The following is a 24,817-nucleotide window of genomic DNA, read 5'->3' on the forward strand; positions in this document are numbered from 1 at the left end:
TTGTAGGTATAGCTTGTTTCTATGGCATATGAGTGCAGGTGCTGTAGGTATGGCTTAAAAGCATTTTAACAATGTAAGCTTTTGTTTTCATTACTTTTCAGAAAAGATTCTTATTTTGTTTCATATTTCCCATGTTTTTAGTCTCAAGGTAGCTGATTTATATTCTAAGAATTAGTAAAATCCCACAGAATGTTTTGTTCACTGATAAAATAGTTTGGATAACTTGTCTCTGACCATTTTCTAACACTTTGTGCTGTTGTAACTCCATTGACATAAACTGTTAACATTTGTTAGCTGATCTGCTCAAAGATGTATTAAAAAAAAATAGTGTAGATGTGGTGGTGCATACTTTAATACAGGCTCAGTTGGTCACATTAGAAGTGATGTTCCCCTAAACTTTCCCTCAATTAGCTCAGCATATACAATAATAGGGTGGTTAAGTACCTTGCTGGATTGACAGGTGTGGGTTCTGCACCTGGCTGAGAAGTGACACTGTGTGAAGTAATCTGTGCCTCGGTTCCCTGGTGGCTATGATGATACAACCCCTCTTCACTCCGTCCTTCTGTGTGTTTTGAATATTTACACCACACTTTTTTGGAGACAGGCATTACTGCCAATGGGAATTCAGTTTCAGTGGGGGTTCCTCAGGCCTTGCTAGGGTAATAATAATAAGAGATGACCAACAGCATTGGATCTCATGTAACTTTTATACTGTGGCTTAAAGGTTAAGTCGGGCAGAAGGTGCCTGTCCTCTCCAGTGCAAGCAGAAAAAAATATGACTCCTCTCTGACTACCCATGAAACAAGCCCACCAAAGCCACTATGAGCCCCTACCTTAAATGACAACCTGGTTTGTTTATTTCTTTCTGGTGAATTGAACTGCTCAAGTAAACCTTTGTGTCTACCGTGATAGCTGAATGATAAATAGTCTTTCAGATGACCAAGTGGAATTAACACAAAGGCACAGTTTCTTAGCACATCCTCCAGGCATGAATGGTTTTAAGGATGTGAGAAGGCCAGAAATGGAAAGAGCAAATGCTCTTATCCTAACCAACAGTTGTTGTAAATAACAAGGCAGTTGTAAAACTGTCAAATATTTGGCACTTATGTAAAATAGTCTTGCATTATTTACCTTCTGTTTCTAGAGTCTGCTCAGTTGTTGCCACTGAACTAATTTCTCTGTTTAGCACTGGTAGCAAACAAAATTAGTTTTAGGAGTTATCACCAGTATTTGATCAAAGGCCTTTTACCACTGGAAAAGAAATGGTATCAGTGTGGCTTCGTGCTGACTGCAGCAGAGAAAATATGTAGGCACTGAAAATACTCCACAAAGACATTGCTATGTGAGTAATTACACGAGAATTTACTCTTTAGATAAAGATTTCAGACTTGGGCTCGGTGGGCTTCAGAACTGACAGCGGGCACTGCAAATGAGAGCCATGAGCCCTGCATACTTGACAGTTTCTGATGCCTTTTGTTACGCCTAAAAATAGAAATGGAAAATGTCTGAGAGCATTCTGATACTGAGGAGCTGAAAGGTGTGCTTAACTCAGCCTTTATGCAGTACTTGTGCTCTCACTTGGGACCCAAATCCTGCTTCCATCCAGAGGAAGAACAAAGTCAACAGACATGGGAGCTGAGCTTAGATAATCACACACATCAGGCCGTGCAATAAGTTCATGCGGATTTGTTTGACACAAATACAAAGAACTCCATATAATGAATTGATAGCACAGTTAGTAAGCAACTGTACACGATGGCTCATCCAGCTCTATCATTAACGATCTTTTAATTGCCTAAGTGCAAACATCTTTCAAGTGGAAAGAACTTTTGTCCTACAGGCCTGAAGAAAAATATTTTAAGTAAAGCATAAACAAGACAACTAGTTACTGCGCTGCAATAGCACAAGAGGAGATGTTTGTTTGTCCATGTGTGTTTTGAAGGAGAAAGAACTAAAATAACATTTGCCCTGGTTGCTTATTATGAAAAGCACATGAAAATTGAGTGCAACTTGCTTAAGCTGCATAAGACATAATTCATGCAGCTAAAATGGAAGTGTTGGAAGGACTACAACTTTTATGCAGTGCAGTTTGACTCTAACCACCTGTTGCAAGGATTCAGAATAGTTTCCAGCGTCTTTCCATATCCCAGGGCTTTTTGAAAGAGGTCTCTAAAAGGGGCATTTGAAACAATAACACTCCCCACCTGGAAAGGAAAGGCAGTGTCAGCCTGCTCAGCAGCCCGGCAGCTGCTGATGTGAAATTCTTCTTTTCGTGATTGGGCAAAACGTCTGTTTCAGGTCATAACTGAAAGCTTACTTTGGTTTAAGTGTGTGAGGTGAGAAGGCTTCCCCTGGCACCTGTTAAAATGCATCAGGCATCGCTTTGCTCTGCTGAACCTATTGGCCTTTACAAGCTCATAACTGATGGTGTCTGCAGAGAGCTGCCACTCCAGAAACATCTGCACTAAGAAAACTTCTAGTTCTGTCTTGAACAAGAATCAATTTCTCCCTTCTCATTCCAGCTTCCCTCATGTCCTCTGCAGCTGTCCTTCGATGAAACAATAGATTGATTCAGACCCACCCCAAAAGAAGTGAGCACAACTGAAAATTACATCTCTCCCAGGGTTACCAAAGCAGAAAGAGCGTTTTGCTCCTTAGCACGTAGGACCTGTTTCTGGCACAAGCGAAGATGTATCTGCTTGGCCTCCTGCACTTGAGCTGTGAGACACCCAAGTGATGGAGACAAAGATAAATGTGTTTGGGAATGAAAGGTTTTAGCCCGCTCTGTGCAAATTCCTACACAATGTTATCATCGTGGAACCCAACCGCCAGACAAATAGTAACAAAGTGTAAGCGTTGTCTCTGAAAAATAGCCCGAGTGCAATTAAACTTCAGTTCACAGCTTTTTAATTTCTTTATCATCTGAAGTTTTTCATTTTCACGAAGCTAAACTTCCTTAATCCAATCCATGGCAGTGCTGGCTTTGAGCTCATACTGCATAACAGTCTGTAGTTTTACAATCAGATTCCCCCGTTTTGAGAGAAGTTCTCTGTTACTGTTTGAAATCCCTCTAGACAAAGAAGTTAAAGTGTGATAGTACAGAGCCATTAATCAGCTATGTCTATAAAGTACTGCACGATGGCCCTACAGCAAACTGCTTTAGGAGCGATCCTAAGTAGGTAAATATTTCACCCGGAAGTAAATTTTAAATGTAACTCCATGCAAGAGCTGTGTTTTCAAGTCTGATAAGGAGGACTGCAATTACATTTTTTCAAACTATGCAGTGCACTGACAGATGTCTCTTCCCTGAAGCTGACTTCTGTATTTCAGCCACTCTTAATACTTTCTGGATAAATTGTTTGTTGAGGTCCCAAAAGAAGTAAAAAAAATAATTTTGCCCTCTCTCCTTGGCATATGTGTGCTTTTGGTTTTCTCCCCTCCCTTACATGTTTACTGTATGTTTCTCTTTATTTTAAAGGAATTATGTAAAGCAGTATCTGAATAGACATAGTTTTTATCACAAGATGATTGTTAGGAGTGCAAATTAATTCTGTCAGCTCTGTATATGAAAACTTTAAATATCTATATTTAGAAAATAAACAAAGCACTGTGCATAGCATTCCAGTGAGAGCTGACAGGATATGGAATGGATTTAGCCACTTTTCTGCTAAGTGCCTCCTCCTTTAGCTTTCATATTTTCATGCATGTAAAGCCAAGTACCAAACTGCTAACAAAATGCAATTGTATTGTCTGGTTGCTCCCCTAATTTTGCGCTAAGTTTTACCTATTTGTTTGTTGCCAGCCTTTAACTGTTTCATTCTTTACAGTTTCAATTTACTTAAACTCTCAGCCTCCTCAGTGTAGGTGGTCTGTAACATGAAACCATCAAACAATTAGTTTTATGCTTTCCTTTCTAATTCCAAGCCCAGCTTTCCTTTCACAAGCAGCGGTAGGAAATCCTCTGTCTGACACAGTAAAGGATAAAGCAAAACAAAAATCAGGCCCACTTGTGAGTTAAAGACACATTAGTGCTTTTAATGCTCTAAATGTTACATTTCTTAACATAATAGTATAATTTCATCCAGAGGCTATTTAGATAACAAAATGGCTAGGAGGTAATAACGACGATAAAGGTTTTCCAACAGACTGTAGATTTAGAACTGAACTTGATCCAGAGTTTGTTTAATTTGTACATCCAAACGAAAGGAAACCTAACTGTAAATTTGTACATAATAAATCTAGTTAGACTGTGATACACAAAAATTACTGACTTTTCTGAGAAGCAGAAGGAAGAAATGTGGGCAGCACTTTCACATATTTATAAATCAATAAACATGTATCTATTCAGATATATACACTTAGATAATAGACAACTACATATTTTATACTCTTGTATAAATATACATATATACTCATACATACGTGTATCTCTGCACATTTATATACACATAAATCCATATTACATATATGAAATTGAGGTTTGTTCAGCCTGGAGAAGAGAAGGCTCCAGGGAGACCACATTGCAGCCTTCCACTATTGAAAGGGAGCTTATAAATAGGAAAGAGAATGATTTGTAAATGGGTTCATAGCGACAGGACAAGTGCAAAAAGTTTTAAACTAGGAGAGTGGAGATTTAGATTTAATATTATGGGAAAAAATTTCTCACAGAGCACAGTGAGGCCCTGGCACTGCTGCCCAGAGCTGTGGGTGCCCCATCCCTGGAGGTGCCCAAGGCCAGGCTGGGTGGCCGCCAGCCCACGGCAGGGGTTGGAAATGGATGGGCTTTAAGGTCTCCCCCAGCACAAGGAATTCCACCGTTCTATGAGTAGTCCCTTTGGCTTTAGTAAAGTCAATTCTGTACTTAAAGTTAAGCATGTTTACATGTTCAGGCTTTTTTCTGCAGTAGACAGCTTATGGCAATACTACTTGTGCTACAGACGGCTTTATGCCAAGGGGTTCCCATTCGGTTCCAAACTGTACTATAGGTTTGCATGGAACATAAAATAACAGAATGAATACTTTTAGATTTACTTTTTGTTATCAGATTAGGAAAGATTTTACAAATGTGGCCATCAGTTCCCACAGATCCACCAGTGCAAGTGGGTATAACTTCATTACTGATCTTTATTTGGTACAAAAATTCCCAGTGAAGGTGAAACCTTCACTGCTGACTTCAGCTAACCAAGGTTTTTGCACTAGTAGATACCAAATTAATTGGTCACTGTGCTTGTTGCTTCAGGTCAGGATTTGTCTTTGGATTTTGTCAGTTTTTAAAGTACTGTCCTGCTGCCCTTGGCTACTTAAAGACGATTCCCTTTGAGAAAGGGCTTTCATGGTTTGATATGTGAATTACAGGTAACAACTCACAGGTAATGTATCAATGATAGATATAAAAAGCCTTAAGTCTGTTAGTATCCATCTGATGCTGTGAGTGCATACATATTCCCATAGTTCTTTTTTTCCTGCAAAAGATGGTGTACATCATCTGATGGCCTGAGAATATGAATGACTTAGTGTGATTATCAGGCTGGTGGCAGAAAGCAGTCAAGACCTTTCCCAAGACCTCCAGTTATAGCCTTAATTTGCATTCTTCTCCAAGGATAAGTTAATTGTACCATGGTTTATCGCTTCATTGACAGCTCAGTTTAATTAAGCAGCCATGCTAATTGCATTTCTTCCTGAAACTGCAGGAAAACACTTTCTAAGTAGATAAAAGCTTTTGGGCTTAGGTTTTTGTTTTTGTTTTTAAAAAAAGGTTTTCTAAAGGAAAGGAATTAAATGGTTGCAGTCAGACACATAGAAGTAGAATGGGCTGGACTCTGCAACCCTTGTTCACGCTGACCAGAACCTCGGAGTACGGAACAAACAAAAGGAAAAGAAATTATTTTTAGGGTAAATTATTACTCAGGGCAAAAGGGGTAGGATTAGGGAGAAGTGTGTCTCCTTAGCTCTCGCTGTGGGGTTTTGGTTCCTTTGTTCCACAAATCTATTCACATTATAACACATTATGCAAAAGCAAGCATAAAGCCTAATCAAGAGACCAGCACCAGTTAACAGCAAATGGCCCAAACACGAGAAGGCTGTCGGGGCACTGCTCTTCCTGATTCTTTTGCGTATGCATGGAATTCATTTTAGCCCCACAGAAAACGTCACAGCATCTTCTTGACCCCCTGACCTCTCTATTTCTGCCTGAGATACATTACTAAAATGCTTCTGATTAATCTAATGAATTCGGGTATCCAACTGCTCAGATTGTCTGAGGAAGGGAAGCTGGGAAAACGAGCTGAGATGCACAATGTCAGCCCAGTGAAAGCAGCCTTTAATAGTCTATAAAACTTGGAGATTTGCTAGACCCAGCAAGAGGCTAATATATTATCTATCACTCTCTGACACCCCTCCTCATTCCTACGTTTATTACTTGGCTCAAGTCAGCAGCTCTGAAAGCCTGCAAAGATCTTCTGTGATGTGAAATCCTCAGAGAGCAAACAAACTTTATTTTTGGTAAATGTAAAGCAAAGAGAGAGTAAGAGAAAACTTTAATTATCAGCAGGGGCTAAAACTGAAAGAAAAGTTCCAGTTGCCAGAGAAAGGTTTGTAATAGAAACAGCAATTCCCCTGCTGCAAAGGAAACTGCCTACAAAGCAAGAGAAAAGGAGGCCAAAATGAAAGAAAAACAATGAGAGGTTTTATTTAAAAAAAACTCTTTCAAATACAAGAAGGAACCAGAGTTGGCTGTGTGAAATTAAATTAATACAAGTTGCTAGCAGGAAACTTGTCAACTGCAACTGCATCTGAAGACTGCTCACTTCTTTATGTTCCAAGTTATTTGATGGTAACCTCTACCAAAGGAACGATTCTAGAAACTCTTCAGTCTATGTTATAAAAGGTGCCAAAACTTTTGATTCAGAATGAGAACTAGGTCTTCCCAAAAAGTGATGGAAAAAGAAAGACTGCAGCAGAAAAAAGGGGAAGATGCAAAAATGAAAATTCTATAAATTCAGTCTTCTGCAATCCTCTGGTTAGGTTGACTGCTTCAGCTCAAGTGGATGAGGGGAATCTGACTGCTGCAAGCCAGTGCCCTTGAAATGTGCAGGTTCCAAGGCTTCAGTGCATGAGAACTTGCCCATTATTTTTAGCAACATCTCATATTCTCTGACATTATCATTGTCTCACTTTTGCTGCTTCACACTTGGAATGAACTGAGCTATGAAGAGTTGGCGCTCTTTTCAAAGCACACTTAATTGACTTAAGGATTCAAGCTAGAGACCTGAGATTTCCTTAACAATTGCAGTAAATGAATGCTAGCCTCCACCAAGTATTTCTTATAAAAGAACTGCTTACAAGTTTGCCTGAGACTTCTGGCTCCAGGAAGCACTTGTGCAGTGGGACACTGGTGTGTCTGCCCCAACACTGCTGAACCAGCAAAAGGCATTTTGCTTCTCACCCTGCCCTTAGCCACATCGAATCTAACAGGTCGCACTGCATCTTCATGCAGAGCAACGTCTGCTCATAGATCAGTTCCACCTTTTTCTTTGACACTGTGTAGTGCTCTGCAGAAGTGGTACTATGCTACTGCATGGAATAAGCATTTAATTTTTTTTCTTTTCCTTTTTGCTAGAGGGAAAACCAATTAGTCAGAAAACAATGGTCCATCTCCACATGCCACACAGGAAGAGTAATTTAAACTTCCAACTGTTCTGTGCTTGTGGATCAGGTTAAATACACTGGGATTTCCAGTGAATTAAATGGGACCTGCACCGAGCCAAGAGTGTGTTCAGTTTACATCTATTATATGGCCACAGGATTCTTTTCTTTCTTTATCTTCTTGTCAAACCACAATGCATCTCCATCCAAAAGCATACTCTCAGGAATACTAACAGTCCTAAAAAGCCTCAGTTTCAGCAGCAAAATATTTCTTTGAATGACTTCAGGCTGACATTAGCTTTTATTCGAGACATGCCTTACTGTTGATAAACAGTAATAGTTTGAGTAACAGAAAAAAAAATCACCCAATTCATTCATGGGCTTAAGTCAAGAAAGTTCTGCCTACAGTCCGTTACTATTTATGGACAGACTTTGGTCTTAAAAAGAGAGGACTGTTGGAAGAAAGAAGAAAAAGATTTTTGTTTAGGAATCAAGCTAGAGAAACACTTCACAGAGAATGCTGCAAGGCAGGAGATCAGATGATCTCTTTGTGTGTTTCTTTAGAAGGAAAAAGCAGTTATGCAATCCCAAGCAGTCATGTGGCACGGCAGCTGCTAAGGTTACTGCTAATTTTTATTAGAGCTGGCTGGAGCCAGAGAAAGATCTGCTTTATAAGCAAGACCTTTTGAGAAATAAACTAAATCTTCCTGAGCTGGGAAGCCTGCAGAACTGACAGAGAAAAAAAAAAAAACAACAGCACTGAAAAGCTCTTTTTTTTTTTTTCCCCCAAATGATTCAGGAAACATTTTCACTCTCCCTTCCTGTTGCTGGTTTCTTTCTCATGTTCATCCAATCAATCAAACATACATAATATTTACCAGTTTGCAGCTGAGATTCCTGCCCAGCCCCACAGCCCAAAAGGCCTATTCACAAACCCAGCGTGTGCGTGCTTCTATTCTACATCCCAAGGAAGGACCCTGGGCACCAGGCTTCAGCTTGCCCTGCTCTGAGCAACGCAGAGATCCTCTCCAACCTCTGCCATTCTGTCACCCTGGGAAGCAAGATTTCACTCTGTTTGTTAAACTTGGAGGTGGGACCTCACAATTACCCATATCCCTGTGATGCTTTCAGAGTTACTTAGACTTTTGTGTAGTTCAAAGTTACCTGGATTTTGGCAGAAGAAAAACAGACATAAGAAAAACTGAAGTGTTTCCATATAAAGCTCTTTACAATTAAGAGACCTGTCATGCCTCTGCATATGTCACTTAAACCCAATTTCAGCTATTTTGTACTGCTGGTAGATGAACTGGAAGTAATAATGGATAGTATACTGAGGTTACAGATGATAACCATCTATATTTTGTCATTGTGAAAGGTTGTACAAGAGCAGCCTGCCAGAGCACATGCAGTTCCTGATATCCATAGGTGAAGTTATACGACCGAGGCTATATAAATCAGTAATCATTTTGAAAGAATATTTTAACACAAGGCTTGAGAAGGCTAGTAGCAATGAGCTTGTACCAACAGAAGATAGTATTTTGCATAACGTGACTTTCTTGCACCTGCCTTGCACAACTGAAATGCATTCCACCATTAATGCACCATTTTAGATGCAGAAAAGATATTTGCAACATTTGGGCTGTATGGAATTGTGTGGCCCAAAGCGCAGTGATCATCTGGCCCTTCTCCAGAAGAATTGGCTGCTGCACAGGGATGGGATGTGTGTCTCTCACATACAGTGTTTGTACCAGTCCCCTTCTTCAGAGCAATTCACAACTTCCCATTTTTGCAACATTATTCTCCCTCAGTCTTTAAAGCCAAATTCCACTTTCAATGGAAAATTCCCTTCACAGGCATAAGATTTTACAGATAGCATTAAAAAAAAAAAACACAACTTCTACAACATTATAAAAGCAACAACTTACATACTGCACGCATTTAAAAGCCCCAGTACTGAAGCAAAACATCTCTATACTATTATTATCAGCCCAGTACCATTTCTGTTTATGAGAGTCTAAAAACTTTATAAGTCCTGTAGTTGTGCTTTGTACTGAAACATAATATAGCAAAGTTGTATTGCTTTAAAAATTATCAACATCATGCATAAAGTAAAGAAGTGGTCAACAGCATTGGAATTAGAGTCACAGTGCTGATAAGTTGTCCCCTCTCAGTGTTTAAAGCACAGAACTGTGTGTTAATTGTGAACAGCTTTTAGATTTTCGTGGTATAAAGAATAAATTAGGAAAAGGAATAAAACAACCCAATACTTCATGCTGGAAGACATGCTCTATTAAGAAGAAGTTGACTTAAACACTATAAAGACCATTGTCTAGAAGCGACTGCATTGTAGGTGTTACCAGAACAGATTCTAGGATTTCATTTCAATTTTCATATTATATGTGTGAGAAAAAAGGAAACTGTGCTATTGTGAAATGCAGACAAATGAAGTGCTCACAACAGGCAGGTCTCCATACCATGCTCTTGGTTTGAAGACAAATCCCACCAGTGGCACAGACCAGGTTAGCACTGCAGGGTGAGCTGCTCCATGAGGAGGATTTTTGGAAAGGCCTGTTGACCTCACACATACATATAGCTTTTCTGCACATTTACTGGACAAGTTCCATCTTTCCTGTAATTCTAAATTAAAAGTTATGCAAATTTTACCCAAGTGCATTTTGAATGGCAATGATCTGAGCTTGCTTTTTTTTCCTCCCCCCAGTTAATTTGCACTCGCTTTTTGCATATCTTTTCATACGATTGACATGGTAATGTACTACATATGTACTAAACTAGAGATGATTGCATCTGATTGCTCCATTATTGTGATACAAACAAAATGTGTGAAAATAGTTGATAGGACATTCTGTGTGCTCTCTCTAAAAAGATTCAGAGCATTCAAAAATCTAAAAATAAAATCTAACAGTTAATCATAATGGTTTGGCTTTCAAAGTGGAAAACTGAACAGGAGATGATTTAAAATGCAAAAAATTGTGCCACATGTGAAAGGATTAAATTGCCCCATTGTTAAAGGCTTTATGTTCATCTTTTTAAAAAGTATTTGTTGGAACTTGATGCATTTCTTTTTGCTCAGCTAAAAAGAATATGGAACAGCTATTTTTCACTTTGAACGAGCGATAATTCATAAAGCCAGAATCTGAATTTCTCAAGTTGTATTTTCTCCCTGGAGTTCATGCCCAGGGCACAGGCTTGTGCACAGCACTGTGACTGCTCCTGCAGCCCATGAGGTGACACCAGGCAGGAGAACCTTCACACTGTGCCTTCCCAGGCTGTGGGTGACCTCGTCCTGCCTTGGCACAGAACAGCCTGGCAAGGGGCTGCATATGCTGAGCCGGTGTCCTTGGAATGCTGACAAGATGTTAGCAAGAGGAAACCAAACCAAGCATGGGTTCACTCACTGGAAATGGTAAACATGAGGGTGGGAGGCAGGATGAGATGCTTGACAAGCCTATGATCTTGCAACACAAGTCGCCTGTCTGGGTCCCACACTTCACATGAGGTTTGGCAGGCCTGGAAGTTATCAAAGCAGTTTGCATTTCCTCTCCAAGTCCTGTTCTTCATGGTACCAAGCAAGTTCATCATCACACCAAAGAATATTGGGAGGTGGGGCACGTGTTGTTCAGTCCATGCCTTGAGTAATTTGGTTTTTAAAGTCTTATAAAAGGCTGCCTCATTGCTGGCATTTTTCTCTCCCATTTTCCTACAGTCAGGAAGTTTGATGCATAAGCATATGACTTAGAAAGTATATTCCTCATCCAGTAGGGTAGAAACAATTGTTTCCTTCTTTACAGAACTTTATATTTTCAACCCATCCAATGGATTTTTCTTTTTTTTTTTTTTTTTTTTTTGCTGCTTGTGGGAAGGATGATGATTCAATATTTACCGTAAAACATGCACTACACATCTTTGGTTCATCCTCCTCTTGCTGTCTGGTTTGTTGCCTTCTTTCCCACAGCTCAGAATGCAAGGGAATCAGGCAAATCCATTTATGAGATGAAAAAATGCAGTGATAACCAACACCTTTTGTTTTCATTTCCATTTTCCCCTTAAGACTATTAAAACTCCCTTTTAACACTGAGCAACCTGCAAGACCTATGCTTTAGCACAGACATGAGGATGCTTCGTGATACATGAGCAGATATGGACAAAGGGCTTGGAAAATGTTCTGCAAGTTAGACACCAAAAAAAGCTGACTTTGCTATAACTGTACTCATTTCCCCACTGTGTTCCCTCTCCAGAAATACTCAAGTGTGCTTGCATGTCCTGGCAGGAACAGGAACAGTCAATTTTAAGTTGCTGTCTTAAAATAGTTTTTTTCCAGAAAATTAATTCCTAAGTGTATGTATCTGCATAGTAAATCTTGTTTGCAGAGCTGAACTCTTCCATTCACGACAATGAAAAATTCTGTTCAGCCTCTCTGCCTATCGGAGTTCAGTTAGTGCATGCAGTGAGCCTTTTGCAAGAAAATGCAAAAGTTTATCATGTGAAAGCTGATTTTAGAAAGTGCACCAGCAAATGAGAAACTGAAAGCTCTGCTCAGTTATTACATTTACTGATTACTTGTGGAAGTCTCCTGTGAACAGTCTGCAAGTGGTGATAAGCTGCAGTGGGCATGCAGCTGGGGGAACAACTCTACGCTGGCAGGAAAGCTGGGCTGGCAGTACATGGAACTCTTTCAGCCCAAATACTCAACCTCATGGAAAAACTAGATCCTGTCCCATGCCAGCAGAGCACGTGAAAAGTTTCTTCATTTACTCTTTCAGTTCACTACAAAGCAGCAGATCTTAGCCCACATATTTCCCCAACAGGGCAATGTATGCTGTGCTGCTGTGAGCACTCCTTTCCCTGCCCTCCTGCCTGGCTGATGTGCTTTCTGTGCTGATCTGACTTTCTGAAAGCTACACTGCTAACTCTGATACCCAGCGTGGTTTGCTGAGAAAAAAGCAGAAAGTTGTTCTGCTAGAACTGCCTGTGTACTACAGGCTGAATGGAGAATCCAGAGCAAATTGTACATTTTATTTACAAACATACAGTAGATGATTTGCTAAAAAGTTTCATTGTTCCTTTGAGTAACCTGTGAAGAAACTCACCTAACAGAAAGGCAGCCTGTAATGTGTAGCAAGTGAGTGCACTTTGGGGAAAATCAATCAAATGCACTGAGACAAATTCTCAACTCCTAACCTAATGATCCTCCTGCGAGCAGCATGAGACATTGGGCAAGCTCAGGTGGAATAAATTCTTGTGGTTTTGGTGCAGCTATGACAGTTTATGATACTGCAACAGTACCCTAATTGTACTAAAAACATTTTAAGGTGGCAAGCAGTCAGCATTTCAAGCCTCCTTTCTGTTTAGCCTCTGAAGCTAAACAAATGAGTTTGCTCATCAGTGAGAAGAGAATGCTGTACTTAATTCATAATCTTTCAGAGATGACGTGCTTAAAAATAAAAACTTTATCTGAAGAAATGCCAGGCAGCTGCATAGAGGAGTCCTTCATGGTTGGGACTTGAACCAACTCTGCTACAAGAGGAAATTAGGACCATTCTGTTGCCCTGACAAAAATGTAATCTATGAAAATAGTAATTCCTCTGTAATAAAATCAATAGTTTCAGCATGTTTTTAATATGGCAATTTGCTATAGAGCAATAATTCAGAATATCACTTTAAATCAGCTGTTTGCTTTGAATAAATAAGTCACAGCTGTACATGAAAATCCTGTAGCCACACTATAGAAAGTCTCATAATATCATTACTTCCTCACTTCTAGAGTAGTTGTGAAATACCTGGAAACAATTACAGGTGAAAAGCATTGATTTACATAGAGCAATAATGAACAGACCAAGATCCAAGTCTTTCACTCTGACCTGACAATTTGGGAAGATACTTTCCGGTATACTTCAGATTACCCCATTGCAAAATAAGGATAATAAGATAAAACAGCGAAGGAAACAGCTGTAAGATATTCCTGAAGGTCCTGTGTAAACACTAAATATCTTTATTACGTTACAGAATTTGTAAAATGAAATACGAAGGAAAAGGATGTGTTTGTGTTTCTGTCGTGTGCTGCTTTCAAGACTGAGCAGCACAGATCATGCAACATTCATCTCGATGATGTATGCCATTTAGCAGTGGAAGCACTTCACAGTGGCATTGCCTGTGTTGCTGAAATACAGTCCAAAAAATGCTTTTACTGAAAATTCAACACAGTTATTAGACCTGATTTACTTTTTTATATTTATTCTTTTAAAATGTGTAAAATAGGAAATCCGAACCGGTGGGAAAATACGATTTAAAATTATCTCAGACATAATTCAAGGTTTATCTCAGTATAATTTGCCAGGGGAAAGAACTTCCAAGCAGCATTTGCTATCAGCTATAAACAGCACTATGCATCCAAATTGCGCACTGTGTAATCCCTGCTAAGTACTGAGAAATGTTTTGGCAGTTTTGAAAATGAGAAACAATGCTCTTATTTGACATAAGCTCCAAAATATGCCTGCCAGGAGATCCACAATAAAGAAACATTTTCAAAAGGAAATAAAATTATTTCTGTCTTACTCCATTTTAAGTTCACTGCCATGAACTCTGGAATCGTTTTGGAGATCTTACGCTCAGCATCTTATGCTAGAATGAGAGTTCTCTGTGAGAGGGTCTATTTAAAATCATGCTGGTGTTACTTAAAACTGTAATATCAAGAGCAAATCAAATAAGTTCTAGATAGCCAAACTCAGTTCTAGATAATTATCCTGTTTCTTTGTCATCTCTCCTGCTTTTCAAAGCAAATGTGACCCATTAGCATGCTGTATTGTCTGTGATGGGTTCCACCTGAGGCTTTTGATTGCATCTTGTCATTTACACCTACATCTGCTGAACTGCCAGACGTAGTTATGAACTTTGGGTTTTGCTTCATTAGAGACTATCATTAAATGTTTACTGATCTTCAACTAGGTAATTTACAGGATATTTCAATTATCTATCAGTATGACAAAGCTGGGTTAGATGCCTTGATGCAAGAGGTATCCCTTTTCTTCCTTGCCTAGAATAGGGTTAAATACAGTGCAATAAATACAAATTTCACAGAGTCAAAAAGTATACAGTAGTTTTTAGGTGCTGATGTCCCCAGTACAAGGATTTCTAGGGCTTTGCATCAGACCACTCTAGTTCTGTGAACCTGATGCCTGTAGTGGCTGGGGGGCATTACATTCAGCCATTTGATCTGAAAAGAACCTATTAGCACACTCAGTGACTGCTCCACAGTGGGAATCAAAACTCATCAGCTGGGTGTCTCTCAGAGATTGCCTTCAACAAGGCATTCCTAATCCAAACTCACACGTTTGATTTTGTAACCGTTTTGCTGAATTTTCATCAGCCTTTTGTGTGTATTTAAAAATGAGTGAATATGAAAACGAATTTGCAGACAGCACAGGCTGTCAACACACAGCATTCAGTTGGGCTTCTGCTACCCTTAGCATGCTACACATACAACCAGTTCTCCTTGTGTTTTCATTCTGGAGTTCTGTTTTATGAGAGAATGTAGCTTGGAACTGTGGGAAGAACTCTGCCCAAATGCTACTGACAGAGGTAAGGCTGCACTCACAGAGCAGCCAAGAAACACAGCATGGAATCTCACCCTGCCTGCCTTCCTCTATGTTCTTCTTGGGTTCTTACCGTTGGCACAAACACCATAGCAGTATTTAGTTGCTCAGCCTGATCTGTGCTACCAGTGCCAAATACTGAACTTTGGAAAAATGGAGCAGAGAAAAGCAGTAAGGACCAAAATTGCTTGCAAGAGAGCAGAATCTATAGGGCCTGTGGAGGTCAGCTGCCTTCGTTTTCTCCTGGCAACTCCTATAACAAACTGCCATATGGTTGCAATTCCGGGCTGAGTTACAGTGCTAACACTCAAGGAGATTGAAAACCAGGACATCTCCTTACTTTGGGGAGTTTGATTTTCCAACGTTTTGTTTTTCATAGTTGTTTTGTTCGTGTGATTATGCGCTACTTCAGAAACGGATGTCAGCTTTTCAAACACGCTTTGGGGAAATATGTGCCTATGGGAAAAATTCTAGTTCAAACAAAAATTACAGACCTTTTCCCAATTATGTTATACCATAAATATGGTTTAAGCAACTCTGGATCATTTCACAGCTCAGCTTCTTATCTTTTTATAGTTCTGCTACTGTGGCTCCACTCCTTTCCATACGAAGAAACTTAATTAATATTTTATATCCTTACTAAATTGTGAATACGATTTACCATAACAGCACAGAAAATAGCAAAGACACATTGTCTTCTGCCAACAGAAAATCCTTAACAGCTGTTTACTGCTCATTTGCAAAACATAAGAGCAATAGAATTCCATTACTTAGAGAAACTGGTCGCTCCATGATATCCTTGGCAACAAACACAGCACTTATCTTTTGGAACAACAGACTCTCAAAGTTTCTCCAGCCTACAGAAATAAGACAGCAAAGAACACTTTTTTAAACTGTAAAATGCTAAACAAAGGAAACGGAGTCACACTCAGCTGCATTTCATGAAAACCAACCTCCTTCTTTCTCTCTCTCTCTCTCAAAAAAAAAGATCTTTTTTCCCAAACAAACATTTCAAGCAACCATCACTTTCACAGAAGGGCCTTTTTATTGATGTCAAGACTTTGGCAAAATGAGAAGAAATTCAGACTCCAAACGGAATAATACAAGTAGTTACAAACAACAGTAAAGGAGTACCTCAGGCAGGTTTATAATAAATCCTACAGAAACTGCAGAGTAGAATATTTTCTGGCCATTCGAAACATTTATTACCTTTGGTCTTAGAAACCAGGATAAATAAAATCAAGGTTTACACTACAGATATTTCACATATGGTTTTAACTAAATAACTTATAAGTTTCCAATAGCTTTAAAAAGAAATATCTACGGCATACCAGATAGATACTCGCTCCTCAGAAAGTCAGGACGTGCACATACCAACCATAATCTGGTTTCTATATTTAGGTAAGAACTATACCTAAAGCCACAGAGGTCAGCACTGAATCAAGTCGAGCATATTTTAGCAGACATGTCTTCTAGACAGTGTTTACCAGGGTACATTTCTCCCGAACCCACGCTAAACTTCATGCCATTTGAAGACATGACAACAGAACTCGGACTATTAAAAGAGGCTGGATAGTGTACTCACATACCTCAATAATCCTGTCATGAATTTGGAGCCCTCCTTCCTTAGCAGCAGGCCCAGTGTCAACTATTTTTGATACAAAAATTCCTTCGCTGGCTGAACCATCTTGATTGTCCTTTAAAGATGAAATGAAAAACACATTACTGAACCTTGAAGTAACTCTAATTTGTGCTGAGCTAAAACTCGCCTGTGCCACAGCAGTGCATGTAATTTGGAATAAATATTCTTAGTGATGTCTTAATATGGGCCTATTTGGACTAATGAGAACACCTGATCCTCCCATTCTGAGTAACTGTACAGCCAGGAATGGACTTTCATTAGGCTCATCATTTGCAGGATAATTGTTTTCTTCTGACTTAGGCCAGCTCAGTAGTAGCTGTCATTATAATTATGATAATGTAGAATCCAGTGAGACAGCAGCCTGATTGCACATCAAACAGAAAGCAACAGTGCGTTTTTATTTTCAGTTGCACGGCTCTTCCTCTGGAACCTTGAAAATAAAACTGTGAAAAACAACCTCTAACTAATAAGGTATCTTCATATCCCTGTCTATTGTGAAATCAGCTATTGGTGCAGAACAGTTTCTCAGAAAAGGAACTGAAAAATGTTAACTATAAACAATAACTTTCAAGTGAATTCACCAGGAATAAATTGTCATTAATGTCACATTTCCGACAGTCCAAGGAGTAGTTCTGAGTACTTTTCTAAATTACTAGGACAAGGTATATTCCACTCCTTGATCTAATTAAAGTCAGATGCAGCAGCTCCTGCCAGCAAGCATCAAGAAAAAATACATTAGTGAGTGTGTGTGCAGGAAACATCTGCTGAAATCATGGAATTCAAAAGTAGGTTGTTTAAATTACATCCCTTCACCTGCACAGAGGGCAGCCTGGTCTCTGGTGGAAAGGAGAGTAAATATCGATTTCTTAATGAGCTGTAAAAGGTCTAAAGCTGCGGTCCTGAACTCGTGCACTATCTTTGAAACAGTACGGTCTGAGAAAAAAGGTACCGGGGCTTTCAGCGTTTTGGGAGTGACATTCCACCTGTGTCAGTGTCACCAGCTGTGACCGGGTGCGAGACTGAAGATGTGAGAGACAAGAACGTACAGTCAGTAGACCTCCAATACTAATCTGAATGTAAGATTTGCTCTGAAAGAATCCCAAGAGAGCCAAATAGTTGTCAGCAGCATTTTTCCTCTAAGTGTTGACCTACATGCTTTTCCCAACTGGAAAGGGCAAACATATTTTAACAATTAACATACCACGCACGGTCGGCCACCAATAATATTAAATCCAAGAGAGCCTGAGTCACGATGAAGGACGAGAGTCAGTGCTTTAGTTTCTTCACCCTGTAAAGAACAGAGAGATGCATTCAAAGCATTTGTGTGCGCTGATGAGCAGGACAGATAACACTTCTATCCCGGGCTGTTGGGTCGCTTTGTTAGTTCCTTTTCCCATGAAGTTTAGAACAATTCTGCGGGAGAGCTGGGAAGGCAGCAGCCCCGGCTCCAGCCACCCCACGGCGCCTCTGCAAAACCCGCCCTGGAGATTTATGCGTATTTTTTATTGAGATCTACAGTGAGACACTTAACAGCAACAGAAGATATTTATATGCAATACTGTTCCTGCAACTACTTGACCCAGTCATATGTGATCTGTTATGTAAAATACTCCGCGGCTCCAGTAGTCAGATTCTTGACTTTTCCAGTGCTTGAGGGTGTCTGAAGGGCTGCATTTTTATGTTGTTGCTCTCTGGCGCTAGCTGCAATACATTGTTTTAAACAGTATCGAATACGAACTGTGATACAACAGCAAATCTCTGGCGAGCTTTAGAAACAGCTTTAAACAAAACTGCTACAAATTTTGCAAAGGGGCTGTGGTGCTAATTGCCATTCACAGCGCCTGCTGGAAAGAGATGCTGAGCACAGTTTTCTTCAGAATTTTAACACTAGCAAAACACAAATCCCTCAGCACTGAAAACTGTTGTATTAATTCTCTAAAACACGAAATTCTGCAGTGAACAAATGTCTGATTATGCAAAAAAAAAAAAAAAAAAAAAAAATTTAAAAAAAAATTAAAAAAAAATGCCCAACAGAGAAAGGCAGGACAGCCTTATAATATCCGAAGGACTGTGCAAACATCATTTGCTATCCTGACTTACACAAGCTTGCTCCTAAGCACAGATATGCTCAAAAAGGTACATCTTCTATAAACGTATACAAAATCTCTTTTGTGACAGTGTGATGCTACTTAGGCCTCTACATTTTGCTAGGACAAACCTGCATGCACACACTACAGAATACAACTAAATCCTCACAGTGTAATCAGACTCAATTAAGTGCTGTCATTCACAGCAAAACACTACAAGACTATAAAACAGCTCACAATTACAAAAAGCTGTCTAAATAATAGTCTCTTTTTCAGAAATAAGAACAGGGTACTCCCAGCTGTACGATGTGCATCCACAGATATCTGTGAACATTTCTACCTCTGAGATTTTTTCTTTGTTTTATCCATAGGGTGAAAAAGTTATGAACACAAAGAAAGTTTGAGGAAGTTATCTTACAAGTCTGGTTTTCATAACCAATTAATGACAGAAATTACAACAGTTACATTGTAATTTGATGCAGCTGGTTTTAGTTTGTGCATTTTTCTTCTAACATATCAGTTTGAAGTTGCCAATCAAATATTAATGTCTATTAAACTCATAAAAAAGTGTCCAAGTAATCCTGGATTACTGAATTACTCTCATAGATTTTGGGAAGATTACAAAGCCCAAATTCCTCCCGGTGTAAGCTGGTGGAGCTCTGCTGACCACAGAGCTGCTGAGCCAACAGGCTTCACCTGAAAATGTGGTTTACAATTTTCTTGTCAGATTGTGATCTTATCTTTCCTACAGGTCCCATAGTAAGTACACTTGGGCCTGTTACAGAGAAATGTGAATGAGTTCCAGCTAATTTTATTTTAATTTGCCTACACTCAGCATCAGTAAGAATCAGGTACTCAGAGGAGGACTGGAAAATGAAGTAAAGGCTGTTGCACTGTGAGCCTTCAAACCTGTATGTCAGACAGCATTTCAAGGAGCAAACTTACAGTCCTGTGGGGCTGCTTTCATGGACTGATAACTCAGCATTTGAAAGACAGGGATGTGATAGTGTCACTGTTTACTTCCACTGTTATGCCTTTTAAAAAGGCAAATCAATTAGAACAATCAAGAAACAATTACAACATTGCTCTTGAGACACTTCCTCTAATTAGAATTGAACGCTTTCATTAAAGCCTCCTTATGTGGCTACGATTTGATGCCTGTATGCCTAGCAGAAAAAGTAGTAAAGCAGGTAGCCAAAAGTTGTGGAAAAAACCCAAACACTCCACTGCAGTGTTTTTCTTTAGTATTCCTGAAAAATGAACTCGGGGTGTTAAGAAGCTTTCCGCTCAGACCTGACAGATCTGTACCCTGTCTGCAGCGTCCCTTTGGCAGCAGAGTAGCGTTACAGACAAACCCCTCATGTCATTCAGTGATAACTCCACCATCTGTGCTGAACAGCCAAGCACATGGAAGGCAGCAGTGCATTGCTTTGCCAATTGGTTACTTTTGCAGATTCTCCTCTCAGTCTTAGCAATTTCTTTCACAACTGCTTTTGCTTCTTAAGGAAGCCGTGATGTAAATTACTCTTCCAGAGCTCTGCCATTCTTTCCTCCTCTAATATGTCTAGCATTCCAGTGAAGCAATCATTAGGCAGTGAGATAACTGGAAATGCTGCAGCTCCCTGTTCTTCCCAGCTGAGTAATGGGGATCTAATAGACTGCCTTTTGCTTCATGTATTGCAAGACTGATTTCTTTGGTAATACAGTGGTTAGGAAGCTCTGTCTGTAACAGGAAACACTTCAGCCCCTTGTTTATTGACTGCAGCCCAGCTGAGCCTGCTTGGGTCAGCCTGAGAAAGAACACAATCATGTCTTAAAGGGCTTCCTTTGGCATTCATGCAATTAAAACCTGTGCTACTACCTCCACATAGGCACTAAACCACAGGTCTTAAACACCAGATCATGAATTGGTTCCTGTAGCCAGTAAAGCAAAAGGGCTTAAGACCAGACTTCCAAAGACTGTGCTTTGCCACGCCTCAAAGCCTTCGTTCACCTTTGACAGACTGACATTTGTACAGTATAAATGCCACCCTGAAAGCACACCTTGCCAGGCACAGCTTTGACACTGCAGACTGGAACCAGCACCAAGAGTTGGTTCAGATTCCCTCCTACAGCTTCCCAGAGGACTTTGATGGCTGTGTACATAAAGGCTCGACTACATCAGCTTATCAATAGGTGTGAACAGTGGTATGTTTCAGCAAGGATTAAGCATTGTTTGAATAGTATGAGGTTTTTCTTGCTTATTTAGACTTTGATGTTTCAGGATGGACAGGTCTGATCAAAGGGAACAATAATTTTGAGTAAGACATGCTGCCTTCTCCACCACTCCCTCCTTAAGCTTGTCCGCAATAAGCGTCACCTCTCAACCGAGGGATAAAGTCTCCCTCTAAATAAACCTTCAGATTTGTCTTTTGGAATAAGCATAGGTCAGACATCCAGTAAATACACTGTGAAATTAAAGTGTTCCCTCAGTGGCTAAGAGGATGGAAAAGCGTACACGTAAACAGAACTAGAATTATTTAACAGCCACCTGTTTAATGGACTAACAGAACTGGGAGGTATTATCAGAAGACTCTCTGAATGTGTATAAAATATATATTTTGTGTATGGATATTGTTATGGCAACAACGTGGGAAAGCTGAGTGACAAATGCAATGCCACAAAGAAAGGATGTGTTAATGCAGATCTACGTGTCTGGAGCTCGCCCAGCCAAACGGCCAAAAGTTTGGGTCCTTCATGATGGGTCTTTCATCCATCACTATCATATTTCCCCTTAACTAAGCCTTTAAACAGAACTGTAAGTGGGCACTTTGTTTTGACTGGAAGGAACAACCTCTGATTTATTCTAGTCTGCTTCTACATCTGCAGAAACAAGCAACCACCCATCAGCAGTCAGAACATCCCTTTTTCTCCATCTGCAGAGAATCCAGAACATCCTACAATAAGTTTGGGAATCACCACATTCTGAACCATTCATTAGTGCTAGGTGTGATTCTGTGTTTTAACACAGGATAATTACAGTTTATAACAAAACCTATCTAGTATGAGTATTTTCATAATAAAATAATGACAGCAGTGGTGCTGCACGCTTTGGATATGCAATTTCCTCTGAAGTTGAGGTCTGTTATTCTATATTATCATACATGTAATCCAGGCAGCGAGGAATCTAATCCTCAGGCAAGCACACAATGCTCTGCCAAGTGTTTATAACCGGCATCCTATGCTGTGCAGCCTGTGCTAGAACCTCTGAGCAAACAGCCCCTAAGGAATAGCTTGGAAGCAGGCCACATCCCCAAACTGGAAAGCATCCCCTGCGCTAGGTGATTACCAAAGGCTTTTCAAAACACTCTCTAGAGCACAAAGATGCAAGTTTCCTGATTGTACTTCTTTGGGCACAAGGCAGACATAAGCTGTTGGTGTTGGAGGGCTGCCCAAACTGCTGTGAAAGACATGTGATTGACCGCTGAGCCACAAGCCTGTGGTGACATGACACCTTCCAGCTTTCTTCGGATTAGGCACTGCTTCAGAAAGCTGCACAGCAGCTTTTTGTAATGGGGCTGAAATCCAGCCCGGTCCTTCTGGCCAGCTGCATCCATCAGTTTGATAAGAAATTTTGCTGTTAGCTTACAGTTATTGGTAGTAGCACCTTTGGTGCAGCTCACTAACTTCACAGAGTGAAATAGCGCATAAGCAACACGACCAGCACTGGCCTTGGAGCAGCATGAGGGAAAGCTGTGCTGCTGGGAGCAGAGCAGAGCTGAGGTGTGAGGAGGCAGCAGGGCTGTGCGGGGGCTCCATGTGGGTCAGCATCCCTCCCAGAACTGCCCCAAGTCAGGAGAGTCGGCTCAGTGTTAAGATACTTTCCGTGTTGGCAAAACCCTGAAATGGTGGCCACTCTAAGAAGAAAACACAATGTAACAATGAGTTTTGTCTCCCTTGCACAGCTCCTGCTGCCCCAGCACCATCGCGGCGGAGACACGGCTGTGACAGTCCGAGCAACTGAGAACTGCCATGCGGGGATGTGATTGTGCCGGTATGTGGCCGTGCCGGGACGTGGCAGCGCATTTCGGGTCACCGGGAGGGCTCCGAGTCTCTTCATTTAAAAGATAATTGGCTCCGAGCGCTTCCCTCGCTGGGGAGCCCCTTTCCAATTAGAGCTCGGGGGTTGTTGCAGCTCTGCCTTTTGATTCTGGGCCCTTTATAAATAGCCTATTTCTGACTGCCTGGAATCAAGTTAATTTTTCTCCTCAGAAATTGATCTTTTAAGGACAAAATGCAGGGACTGAGCAGGTGTCTGACCCCGGCACGCAGACCAGCACAGCGTGCCCCCAGGGCACCGAACACCCACCCAGGACCCCCCAGCCCCTGGAGGCTTAGCACCATTTCCAGCCCCGGAAACTCCAGTTTCGTTACGGGGAGAGAACGGAGGAGAACACACGCCGGGTGCCGCGGGCGGGCGCGCTGTCACCGCGGGGCCGCCCTTACCTTGCCGGGCGATGCGGAGCGGGCGCGGGCCAGGGCGTCCAAGCGGGCGCTGTACTGCGTGAAGCGCTTCTGGTAGCGCAGCGCCGTCACCTGCAGCTCCAGCTGCGCCGCCGCCAGCCGCGACAGCAGCGACTGCTCCCGCTTCCCGGCGCGCAGCGCCTCCTTCTTCAGCGCCTTTTCCAGCGCCGCCGCCCGCGCTTGCAGAGCGGCCCCGTGGGCGCGCAGGGCCCGCAGGCAGCTGTGGCCGCCGCTCCGGCGCTCGCCGTGCGTGAGCATCAGGCCGCAGCCCTGCTCGCACAGCCCGGCCGGCCGCGCCTCGCAGCGCTCCCGCATGTGCGCCTCCACGTCGCGCAGGTTGAGCACCTGGCGGCAGCCACGGTTGCGGCACTTGGCGGGGGAGAAGTCGCAGGTCTCGGCGTGCTCTCCCAGGTGCTGCAGCGGCACCACCGCCTCGCAGCCCCGCGCGTGGTTGTCGCATTTGATGTCCAGCTTGAGAATGAGGCTCTTGAGGGGCAGGACGTGGTTGAGCTCCTTGGCGGAGATGCGCTGGCAGTTGGCGGGGCAGCTGCCCTGCTGCACCACCCAGGGCAGCACGCAGCCGGCGCAGAACACGTGGCCGCAGGGGGTGGTCAGCGGGTCCTCCAGAACCTTGTTGCACAGGTTGCACTTGAAGTCGGGGTCCACTTCCCCGCTGAAGCGATCCAGCTCGAATCCCATCCTCCTTCCGTTTTCCAAAAAATAATAACGATTAAAAAAAAGAGAGGAAAAAAAAAAGCCCAGCCGAAGTAAGCGAAGCGCGGGCGGGACGGGGGAAGCAAAGCAGAACCGGCAGCCCCAGCTCCCCGCGGGCAGTCCGGCCCGCAGCGCCGTCACGGAACGGCCGCTCGTTGTCCGCCGCTCCCGCGGAGCGCCCGGCCCCGCTGCCCCGCTCGCTGCACTGCTGGCGCCGCCCGCACCCAGCCCGGCGCGCGCCCCGCCCCGGCCCGGCCCGCGCCGCCCCTCAGCTCGCGCCGCCCCCCGGGCCCCTCGCAGCTCGTGCCGCCCCTCAGCCCGATCGCAGCCCCGTGCTGCCCCTCAGAGCCCGTCGGAGGTGCGCCGCCCGTCGCGGCTCCGTGCCGCCCTCAGAGCTCTTCACAGCCTCTCGCCGCCCCTCGCAGCCCCGACGGAACGGCCCCCAGGGCCCCCGGTGAGGCACAAGAGCGGCTTTGTGCTCTCGGGCGGGGCGATGTGCAGCTGCCGTGCCTCTTGCAGGTGACGGGGAGCACCGGGAGCGCTGGGGGGCACGTGGCGTGCCGGGCCCGGTGGGAGCCGCTCCGTCCTTCTCGTAACGTGTTTTCCTTCATGGTAAG

The 24,817-nt window shown here is 42.2% G+C and overlaps 1 protein-coding gene across 1 annotated transcript in view; it reads right to left on the minus strand.

Moving 5' to 3' along the window:
* PDZRN3 (PDZ domain containing ring finger 3) overlaps positions 1-24,220 on the minus strand; it is a 119,891-nt gene extending 95,671 nt beyond the window's left edge. Inside the window, exons 1-3 of the mRNA XM_042880856.1 lie at positions 23,469-24,220; positions 18,098-18,184; positions 16,844-16,951 (exon numbers count right to left, since the gene is read on the minus strand). Coding sequence (XP_042736790.1) covers positions 16,844-16,951; positions 18,098-18,184; positions 23,469-24,185 — 912 coding nt within the window. The 5' untranslated portion in view covers positions 24,186-24,220. The remainder of the gene's footprint in view (positions 1-16,843; positions 16,952-18,097; positions 18,185-23,468) is intronic.
* Positions 24,221-24,817: the final 597 nt, after the last annotated feature.

The sequence above is a fragment of the Lagopus leucura genome, unplaced genomic scaffold (genome assembly GCF_019238085.1).
Source record: "Lagopus leucura isolate 7727_CA_CO unplaced genomic scaffold, USGS_WTPT01 Super-Scaffold_100028, whole genome shotgun sequence".
NCBI lineage: Eukaryota > Metazoa > Chordata > Aves > Galliformes > Phasianidae > Lagopus > Lagopus leucura.